At 32.6% G+C, this 11,829-nt stretch overlaps 1 protein-coding gene across 1 annotated transcript; it reads left to right on the top strand.

Annotated features, from left to right (window-relative positions):
- Positions 1–4,477: 4,477 nt before the first annotated feature.
- LOC136225504 (uncharacterized) lies at positions 4,478–6,527 on the top strand. The gene is made up of 3 exons (XM_066013551.1): positions 4,478–4,737; positions 5,871–5,978; positions 6,078–6,527. The coding sequence occupies exons 1-3, from the start codon at positions 4,675–4,677 to the stop codon at positions 6,297–6,299; spliced, it is 393 nt and encodes a 130-aa protein (XP_065869623.1). The 5' UTR covers positions 4,478–4,674; the 3' UTR covers positions 6,300–6,527.
- Positions 6,528–11,829: the final 5,302 nt, after the last annotated feature.

Genomic DNA, 11,829 nt, shown 5'->3' on the forward strand with positions numbered 1-11,829 from the left:
CGTTCCCTCGTAGGTGACTTCCAGCTTTTTCCAGATCTCTTGTGCCGACTCACAACCTGAGATTTTGTTATATTCTGCAGCATCGAGCGCACAGTGAAGCATATTGATAGCCGAAGCATGGTTTTGAAGCTTCTTAAGATCATCCTCTGTCCATTCAACCTCAGCTTTAACAACTGACTGGTCATCAACAACTTTCACAGGTACAAACGGGCCTTGGACTATAGATAGCCAGACACTCATGTTTGTAGCTTGAATGAAGTTTTTCATCCTATTCTTCCAAAAGGTATAGTTTGACCCGAAGAATAGGGGAGGCCTGGTAATGGACAGCCCCTCAGGTAATATCTGAGTTGTCTGGTTTCCAGGGAGAAACCGAGTGCTGTTTTCGCCCATGGTATGGATCAACTCAAGGTTGTTAGACCTTTAGTAATGAGCTTTTAGGCTCTGATACCACTTGTTGGTCCTTTGTAAGGTTGCAAATATAGTTCCAAGGGGGGGTTATGAACTATTTTACCTTTTTTAAAATAATTTGGGCATATTTCTTTTCTTTAAGAAAGGTTTATAAAACAGTGGCACTTAACACTCAGCAAGACACTGGCTTAGTCAACTAGTGACTAGGACAGCTTCGTTGCTTAGGTCAGGAAATAGCACTTAGAGTCTATTCCTGAACCTGCTCGTTTGTAGCGCACAACTCAGCTTGACCTCTTTTACTTGGTCAGTTTTAGTTTGTTTTAAGCAAGCAATATGAATAAGGAGTTAAGGTTTAGAAATACTTCGCTCAGCAGATTTATCCAGGTTCGGCTTCTTCCAAGCCTACGTCCTGTCCCCGGAACACCTCCGAGATTTCAAATCCTCTACTGAGCTCTTTAAAGGTAGAGCCTCAAACCTTTTACAATATCAGCAATTGAGTATGACAAGAGTACCTTCCTCTATACTTCTACTCAATCCTAATCTCTCCGCTGAGTACTTAAAACCGAGTACCCAGCCTCTCCTTTCTACTTCTAGAAATGATAAAGATTTTGTCCTAAACAACAATTGCTAGAACACCTTAGATGATTGAAAAACAATCACTCTAGACTTTTACACAAATGAATAGACTTTGTAGTGTAAGAACTTTGCTTTGCTTCTTGCTTGCAGAACTTGTAGAGATTTGGACAGCGTAAGAGCTTGATCAAGTTCTGTGTCTTGTGAAGCTTGTGATGGCACTATTTATAGAGACGTCTGGTCATTCGGTCATTTCGAATTTCGAAATAACCGTTGGAGGGAAACGGTTATGTGTCGTTGTCATCCTGACTTGCACAGAGCTCTTGGCCAATCACAATCGTGTATCTTCTGTCCTCGGTCAGCACAGCAGATGGTCTCTCCTTTTAAGGTAAAGTCAACTGGACAACATACTGTGTCGTCTGAACTTTGCTAAAAGAAGAAACACTTTGTCTGGAAGTTTTCCTCTGCCGGTCTGCTGTCTTGTATGCTTTGTCGAGACTTACTCAGCAGCTTCATTGTGAAGTTGTTCCTGAAGGTCTTCTAGATCCTTCCGTTTGCTGAGTTGCGTTTTTGTCCAAAACGACAACGTCTTGACATACGCGGGCCGAGTGTACTGAGTTGTTTGACTTGGGCCTTGGCTTCCGTATTGGGCTTGGGCCTTCCAATCCTTATGACTTATAACATTTATACTCAACATTGAACAAACACATTAGTAGAATAAATCAACGCATTTAAACTTAGTGTGTTTAGAATATGTATTCTAATTTATACTTAAACAATTTTGTCAAATCAAAATTATGTGGAAAGGTGTTTCAACAAATCTGACCTCGCTAGAGACCACTAGGAGTGCGGGCTAGTGGCTGGGCTACGACTTTAGCCTTAATCACCACAGACCCTAATGCTTTGCATGCCCTAGGTTATATGCCTAATCAAGCCGTCAACCAAATGCATGTGAATAGACTACAGGAGACTGACAATCTCCACGTGGTTAATTAGGTGGTTACCGTCAATTATCATTATGATATGAAACTAAATCCCAGTAAATCATACATGGGATCCAATTAAGGGAATCCCCATCTTAGATTGTGTCATCAATTAATTCGAATTCTTCCCTGTCAAACGTTTTTATCTTTTATTTTAGAAATTAGCCTCTTTAATCACTCTACCACATATTTACCCTTCCGAACAATTGTGTTCCTACCTTGGGCCGACTAGTTGTGATAAATAGTCCTTGTGGTTCGATCCTGTGCTTAGCACTGTATTACTTGCTGCGATAGGATACACTTGTCCTGTTAACCGCTATATATTTTACGAGCATCAGGTTTATGGGAAGTAAACTTTGGATTCATCCGTTATGAGAACACCACATGGTTATCAATGTCACAGGTGGTTCTCATGTAACAGTCATAAATGAATCCTTAGACCCAAAGTCACTATGGGACATGGATGAGACGCTGCATGCTTTTGTTATCGCCTGACGTGCCAGTAACTTGGTGTCAAGTATGAGTTAGCCATGTATGTATTGAATCATACTGAAGGACCATGAGTGAAGTGCGAGGATTGTTACTCACCTAAGGGAGAGCAAATATCATCGGCCACTTATTAATGGAACTGAGAAGAGTGTGGCCACACCCGAATGAAGCAATGGATATTGTTTATTAGAACTTATGAGTTCAATAAAAGATCAAGGAATGTTTGAACACTATATGGGAATGACAGTACCATGCCTCACGTTCAACATGATATCATATAATAAGAGATTGCTATGAGGTTATTATATTAGGTTCCGAGTCTTTGAACACAAGATAAATATATGAGTTGAATAGTTATAGAGCTAAGCTAAAACCCACTGATGATTGGATTAGACGAACTAGAAGTTTAGTCTAACCACCACCTCGAGATATGCCTATCTGGATCGCTCGCGGAATGGAATTACTATGGAATTAGTGGTTTTTCTTAAGAATGGTTAGGACATAGTTAATGAAATGAGCTCAGATGAATAGAGGAATTCAATTGGATTGAATTCGGTTTTGGTTTAGCCCAAACAGGAGAAACAATAGGGGCAAATTAAATCTGAAGTTTAACAGACCGTGTGGTAAGAGGGATAAATGGGGTGGGATAAGGATAAAAAAAATCAAACAGTAAATTATCCCACGTTTGTTACAGGGGTAAAGCAATGAGATAAGAAAGAAATAAACTTTTTATCCTCAAATCAATTTTAAGTACTTTAAGTGGAAGTAGTATAGTAAGAGCATCTCCAATACAATGTGATTGGAATGATGCTTGATGATATGAAAGATGTTTGAAAGAGTGTCTTGTATTGGAATAAAAAAAGTTGCTTAAATGATTATGACAATGTTGCTAATTTTTATCACCCTTTTGGCACGCTTACTTTTTCTTTTTTAATATAAAAAAATGATTTAGTTGCATACTATTGTGAAATTTTATAGTAATATTTATTATTAAAATAAATTATATATAAAATAATGATTTGTGGGACCATAATGATAATTTTTAAAGTTACTTAGTATTGGATACTCCTTTTAAAAAAGTTACCAAAGACACTATAAATTAGAGAGAGAATAAAATAGTATATTTTGAGATGATACGTTAAGTTTTGACAGTTTTAAAGGATGCTTGCATTGGAAATACTCTAAAATATATTATTTTATCTATTTTCATATACCACAAAACGAATATGAAATAATAATTTGGCGTAACACAATACCAACTCCCTGAACTTGTCCAAAATAGTAGATTGGCTTCCTGAACTTTGCAAGTGTCTCACCAGCTCCATAAACTTGCTTATTTCGTATCACCGGCTCCATAAAACTTGTCCATAAAAGTAGATTAGCTCCCTAAATTTTGCAAGTGTCTCACCAACTCCCTAAACTTGCTTGTTATGTAACAACTAAATAAAAAAACTTATTAAACCTAAATTCCAAAAATACGTCTTCATCTATTCAAGAGGTAATTTTTTCATTTCTCCTACCTTTCAACCTATTATTAAAGTTAGTGTTGCAAGTTTGAGAGATTGAATGGATGAGGATCGAGCGTTAGTATTATGATTTTTGTATTTAATAACAGAATAAGCAAGTTTGGGGAGTTGGTGAGACACTTGTAAAGTTCGGGGAGCTAATCTATTTTTATAGACAAGTTTAGAGAGTTGATGATACGGAATAAGCAAGTTTAGAGAGTTGATGAGACACTTACAAAGTTTAGAGAACCAATCTACTATTTTGGACAAGTTCAAGGAGCTGATGATTAAACTTAATAATTTTCAAGTATCTTATTTTTATGCCTACCCGTATCTCCGTCCAAATATCAAAAGCCCCCTAATAGGAAAAAATTCTATTATGGTCCCGATCTATTAGACATTATCAATAGAAACGTGACAATTTACATCAATTATCTCCCAATAAGATAGTATGGTTCTTTTTTTCATTTTGATCGAGTCGACTACGGCCGGTCACATATAAGTTGTCACATGATAGGTAGCTCTTAGTCCACTCGTGAATTAGTCCGGACAGTCCGATGAATATGATATTTGATGGTATTGCGCTTGTGAATGAACTGTGATACTCAACCAATACGCAACAGAAAAACAGATCCAACTTCCTTCATAAAACCACAAAATTACTGCTCTATATTTGCAGATACGAGAAAACCTAGGAAGGAATCATCCGACCCATTATGGCTGATCAGGGCAAAGTGGATACGCAACTTTTTCAGCTCCTCTCCAGTCTCCTCCAACAAGTTGGTTTCCTTCCAATTTCAATTTCAATTTCAATTTAATGTTGTTTTGCTTACTCGATTCAATAGTTTCTGTTATTCAAATCATATTTTTTTTTAATAAGAATCTTTTACGATTGTCGTGAAATTCTCCTTTTTCAATTGATGTAGCAATCAATTTTTGTGCGGTTAGGCTTCGGATACAACTGCTAAGAGCCTTCCTTTGGCTTTTCCTTGTTTCATATACACCTTCTAATTCATGTAATTAGGTTTTACTTCTTAGATTCAGGAATTTATATGCAGTGTTCCTGGGTTCTTTACATGGGTCTTTGTTAATTTACTTAATTACAGATCTTAATCAATGATTTGAATGCCTTTGAAGGATACGGTAAAATTAAAAGGAATATGTTGGTGTACACGAGGGAATTGTTGCTATCATAATGTTCTCTGAGTTGCTATACAACTCTTTCTTTGTGAATGGTTTCATAATGACTAAAGAGCATCAAAAGGAAAAAAGAGAAAGTTTAAAAATTACTCAACCAACTCATTACACCATTCCAGGACATTATACAAGTGTTTAACTATGATACCAAACTTAGCTTGATGTCCTAATTTGCATCTAACCCGATAGACAGGAAGGAACTGTGACTTCTTTTTCTTCTCTTTCAGGAGAGTACATAATAGGTAGGTGGTGCTATGGTTAGTTGATACTGAAATCTGTGAATACTGGAAATAGCTGAAGTGGCCATCACGGTTAGATTCAGATCATAGGTGGCTAATGAAAGAATTATTTACATACAGTCATTCAATTTTACTTTAATCTGATTAAGCCCTTTGAATTGGATGTTCAAACTACATGGGTATAGCTGCTGCAGCATTGATGCCAGGAACTTCTTTAATGTTTTATTAGCATGGGTTATTGATGCTTCTCACAAGGTATTTTATTTTTATCATTAATGAGCCTAGCGAGTTGGAGCTAAATGTAAGCTTCTATTGTAAGAGGAAATAAAAAAATTCACTATGTATTGACTTGTGTTTTTGTTGCAAAATTTGAGATCAAAACATGTTGACTGCATAATTTATATACCTTGACTGAGCAAGAGTTTAATATTCTGTAGATGTTGATTCCTTTCTACTTAATTCATTAATTAATGTAGGTAGAAGCACTTACTAATCAGGAAGAAGTAGAATTACGAGCCAAAATCGAAGCGCTTGGTTTAGAGGTTAAAAAAGTTCCTTCAAAGTCGACAAACAATCTTGATGAGGTAGATTAAGGTCCTGACAAGTTGTTTCAAAAGTTGAAAAGAAGACCACAGAGAGACTAGTATATCTCTCATTTTTGAGTTTGTTAATTTTACTTGCAGCTGGAAATAGCTAGAGAATTGGATAAATTATCAGCCAAGTTGGATGATGTGGATGAAATGATATCCTCAGCCATGGCTTCAGACCCACAGGTACAATCACTCCTGAGCAGTACTGCTGATGTATGGATGCCAGTTATTACAGCTACAGCGGAAGAGCGACGTAATTTTACAGCATCAATAGGAGATGATGCTCCTGAGGAGAAAGCAAAGAGTTCCAATTGATTTTGCAAGCTTCTCCTTCTCATATAGTTTATGTCTGCCCAGTCATTGTTTTGTAGGCATTATGCTTTTGTTTTAGAGTGAGAGGGATGGTGGAGGAATACAATATTTCTCATCCATCAACTTTGTACTTGCCTTGGCTGATGAAAGCCATCCTCAGTGTCAGTGATGGTGACTCAATTATGTTCTTATTTATGTTGTGGCTACATATATAATTATTTACTACATACATACAGATGAGTGTGTCAATGGGTGCCATTCAAAGCCTTCCACAAACTAATCAATTTGGAAAGGCCTAATACATCATCTCCTGAACTTGTACAAAACTTGTCCAAAATAGTAGATTAGATCCCTGAACTTTGTACGTGTCTCACCAGCTCCCTAAACTTGCTTATTTCGTATCATCAGTTCCCTAAACTTGTTCATAAAAGTAGATTAGCTCCCTGAACTTTATAAGTGTCTCACCAACTTCCCAAACTTGTTTATTCTGTAACAACTAAATACAAAAATCATAATACTAACTCTCGATCCTCATCAATTCAATCTCTAACCTGCAACACTAACTTTAATAATAGGTTGAAAGGTATGAGAAACGAAAAAATTACCTCTCGAATAGATGAAGACGTATTTTTAGAATTTAGGTTTAATAAGTTTTTGTATTTAGTTGTTACGTAATAAACAAGTTCAGGGAGTTGGTGAGATATTTGCAAACTTTAGGGAGCTAATCTACTTTTATGGACAAGTTTAGAGAGCCGATGATATGAAATAAGCAAGTTTAGGGAGCTGGTAAGACATTTGCAAAGTTCAGAAAGCGAATTTACTATTTTGGATATAATGTGTTAGTCCATTTGGAAATATGAATGACAAAAATAAAGCAAATCAGTATCACGGATGAAAAATACCCCTTAAGAATCACATGCGATGGGGATGAAAAATTTGTTATTTCTGAAATTGGGACAGATATCGAGAATGTCCTCCCTATCCACGGATTTGATCCATATATCCAAATTGTTATTAAAATTGAAATAAGGTATTAAAATAGGTCTATGGTTTTTTTGAAAAGTATCAATTTAGACTTCATTTGTAAAATATCATCAATACAGACTTAACGTTTAAAAAATGTACCAATTTAGGTCTCGATAGTAGAACGTGACATGTCAATCATAGTATTTCATTGAGTTCTGATCGAGGTCTAAATTGGTATCTTTTTTAAACGTTAAGTATGTATTGATGTTATTTTGCACATGGAGCCTAAATTTGTATCTTTTTTAAGGGAAAATTACATAGAAAATTCATTTTTTAAAAACAATTTACAATTATGTCAAGTCATAATTTTGGATTATGTCAAACTAGTAAAATCAATACTTTAAATATATTTTAGGATTAGAATTTATAAATTAGAAGTCTAGAATTGATTTGCTAGGGTTTATGATTTATGAATTGGAGTCTAAATTTTTTAAATTATGATGTAAAATCATAATATATAAAGAATAATGACATATTAAGAATTAAGTTTGGTAACATGACTTAGTTGTAATTTTGTACTTAATTATGATATTCATGTATTTGATCCATTTTTTAAATGTTAAGTCTGTATTGATACTATTTTGCAGGTGAAGCCTAAGTTGATACTTCCTCAAAAACCATTGGCCTATTTTGGTACCTAATCCCAATAAAATTATATATATATGATTTGCATATTAACATTAATTTTTTATATTTACTTAATTTAATTATAATACTAATTAAAAATAGGTTTAAACCACTAATTGACCCTTGATCTATTCAAATTTTTGTCATTTGGACTCTGACCTATTATTTGGTCATATTTGGTCCCTGATCTATCCCAGTTGGTGAAATTTCACCCAATTTGTGTTAAAACTTAACTGAATCATTATCTTATTGATAAGTAACAATATTTTAACACTTGAACTTAATAGATTTTAGTTTAGAATTTATTTTTTTATTTTTTTATTTTTTAATCTAATTAATTATTTCCATATAATGTAGTAAAAAAAACTTTAAGAAATATTACGTGTCAAGTTCAAGTGTCAAAATATCGTTATTTGTCAATGAGATAACGATTCAGCTAGGTATCCATACAAATTGGGTGAAATTTCACCAATTGGGTTAGGTAAGGGGCAAAACATGACCAAAATAATAGGTCAAGGACCAAATAACCAAATTTTGGATAGAGCAGGGATCAAATAATGCTTTAAGCCTTAAAAATATTGTATCGTAGTATTTGTTTTTAATTTAAACATGGCATAACATCCATTTGGCTTTCGAAACGTAAATTTCAAACTCAGTTAGGACCTTAGACTATCAAAATCATCAATCAAGTTCATGAATTAAGCAAAAATCATCAATTGAGTCCTCAACGAAAATCATTTGGTTGAACAATTTCAGACTCTTTTCCCCAAACTTATTTTGAACCAACACATAAATCATTACAGTCTGTATCAAATAATCACAATTTCTGATTCTAAGATAAAATAATGAATCAATTGATTATTTTTGCTTAATTTACCTAATTGATTATTTTAATAGTTTAAACTTTAAAGTTTTAGGGGACTTTGAAACTTTAATTTTCGAGCTCAAATAAGGGTCATGCCTTTAGAGCATCTTCAAGAGACTCTTAGGCTCTGTTCTTTTTGACTGAAATTAAATTAAATTAACTTAACTAAAATTAAATTAACTGAACTGAACTGAATGCTACTGAACTGAGCTTAACTTAACTTAACTTAACTACACCAAATAATTATAATTATAATCAATTATATATTAATGATATATTTTATATTTAAATAATTATAATTATAATAAAAAATGATAAATTATATATAATAAATTATAAATTATATATAAGTAATTATAATTATAATAAAGGGAAAAGTATAAAAATAAACCTTGTGGTTACACCTATTTTCGATCGTCACCCTTGTGGTTTAAAAGTTTACAAAATGGTACATTGAGGTTCATTCCGTTAGCAAACACATACCAAATTGACTAACGGTGTTAAAAGTCAAAAGGAAAAGAACTAGTTTGGTCCTTATATTTATTTATTTTATAAATTAACCCCCTTATTATTTAATTATCATAAACAAATCCCAAAATAAAAAATAAAAATCAAATACACCATCTTCTCCCTCTCTAAAAAAATATAGTTAAAGAGAATAACTAAATCCTATTTTGTTTGAACAAAGTGATAGAACTTTGAAAAAAAAATCACATGAATATTATCAATGACAGAAAACAATATATTAATTTATTTTTGTAACAATATATTTATTTATTTTCTTAGTTTTTATACGAATTGGTTGAAATCACTCATTGATATAAAAATAGTCCAAAGATTGGACTTAAGACCTGTTTTCATGTTATGTTATAAATTGTAATCAAATATGCAACGAAGCAAACTTTCCGAGCCGATCGCCGGCAAACTGGTGGACGGAGGAGCTATCAATTTTAGATGTAAAATTCTTAGGGAAAATAATTTCTGCAATGAAACAACGCGGAGCAAAAGCACCAACTATTGCTAGCGCAATCATAACTTACACAGAGAGAAATTTGAGGGATCTGGTTCGAGATCATTCCGGCAATACAATCAAATTCATTAATTTCAAGGATTGCGATATTAGAATTCATCAACGGGAAATTCTTGAAGACATAGTCTCTATCTTACCTTGAGAGAAAGCTTCGAAATATGCAACGAAGCAAACTTTCCGAGCCGATCGCCGGCAAACTGGTGGACGGAGGAGCTATCAATTTTAGATGTAAAATTCTTAGGGAAAATAATTTCTGCAATGAAACAACGCGGAGCAAAAGCACCAACTATTGCTAGCGCAATCATAACTTACACAGAGAGAAATTTGAGGGATCTGGTTCGAGATCATTCCGGCAATACAATCAAATTCATTAATTTCAAGGATTGCGATATTAGAATTCATCAACGGGAAATTCTTGAAGACATAGTCTCTATCTTACCTTGAGAGAAAGCTTCATTTTCAATCAATTTCCTCTGTTGTTTGCTCCGGGCAGCGATCTTCCTCAAGGCCTCCGCGTCTTCCAAGGCGGAGCTAGAGAAACGGATCTCGTCGATATTAGAGCAGGCGATGACCGATGATCTTCTAATCGTGTCTATCACTTATGATGGCGAGAGACTTTGCGATTTGGATAGCATGAGGAAGATAATTTCTGGATTTGTTGAGAAAAAGAAGAGTACGGTTGTTTTTGGTGGTGCCGATAAGATAGTTGTTCGCCGGCGATTCAGAGAGTTGTGATAATTAGAGAGGGAGAAGATGGTATAATTGATTTTTATGTTTTTATTTTGAGGTTTGTTTGATAATTAGATAATAATGGGGTTAATTTATCAAATAAATAAATATAAGGACTAAATTAAATATTTTTCGTTTGACTTTTAACACCGTTAATCAATTTGGTATGTATTTGCTAACGGAATGAACTTCAAGGTACCATTTTGTAATTTTTTAAACCACGAGGGTGCGATTGAAAACAGGTGTAACACAAGTTTTATTTTTATACTTTTCCCTATAATAAATCAGTATGAATTATATATAAATAATAATACCTTATAGGTGCCCGCTATGGTTACTTTGTTTTTTACAAAGTACCGTTACTTGGTGTGGTTTTCACCATTGGATTAATTTTCACTATTGGATTTATTATATATAACCATATTACAATTATAATAAATAATGATTAATTATATATAAATAATACTAAATTATAAATTATAATAAATAATAATATATTATATATAAATAATTATAATTATAATATATAATATATAATGATGAATTATATATAAATAATACTAAATTATAAATTATAATAAATAATTATACATTATATATAAATAATTATAATAAATAATGATGAATTATATATAAATAACACTAAATTATAAATTATATATAAATAATTATAATTATAATAAATAATGAAGAATATAAATAATATCAAATTATAAATTATAATAAATAATAATAAATAATAATAAATAATATATAAATAGTTATAATTATAATAAATAATGATGAATTATATATAAATAATATTAAATTATATATTATATATAAATAATAATAAATTATATATAAATAATTATAATTATAATAAATAATAATAATTATTGAAATTAAATTAAGGGAAAAGTACAAAAATAAACCTTGTGGTTTGGCCCATTTTCGAAGTGCACCCCTGTGGTTTAAAAGTTTGCAAGTCGGTGCCTTGAACTTCATTCCGTTAGCAAAGAGGGGTAAAATTGACTAATGGTGTTAAAAGTCAAAGGAAAAATAGTTAATTTGGTCCTTATATTTAATAATTTTATAAATTAAGCATCCTTATTATCTAACTATCACAAACAAACCCCAAAATAAAAGTTAAAAATTCAATTATACCATCTTCTTCATTACTCTTTAATTTTTTTCTTTCTCTCTCATCTTTTTTAATTTTTCTCTCTCTAAAATCAAGTTTCTCTCTCTAATCACAGTTCAATAATTTCTTCCCA

Source organism: Euphorbia lathyris, chromosome 4, assembly GCF_963576675.1.
Source record: "Euphorbia lathyris chromosome 4, ddEupLath1.1, whole genome shotgun sequence".
Lineage (NCBI taxonomy): Eukaryota > Viridiplantae > Streptophyta > Magnoliopsida > Malpighiales > Euphorbiaceae > Euphorbia > Euphorbia lathyris.

Coding starts and splice junctions, on each gene's coding strand:
- LOC136225504 (XM_066013551.1), top strand. CDS start 4,675: ATGGCTGATCAGGGCAAAGTGGATACGCAACTTTTTCAGCTCCTCTCC. Junction 4,738..5,870: donor TCTCCAGTCTCCTCCAACAA/GTTGGTTTCCTT, acceptor TAATTAATGTAG/GTAGAAGCACTTACTAATCA. Junction 5,979..6,077: donor CGACAAACAATCTTGATGAG/GTAGATTAAGGT, acceptor TTTTACTTGCAG/CTGGAAATAGCTAGAGAATT.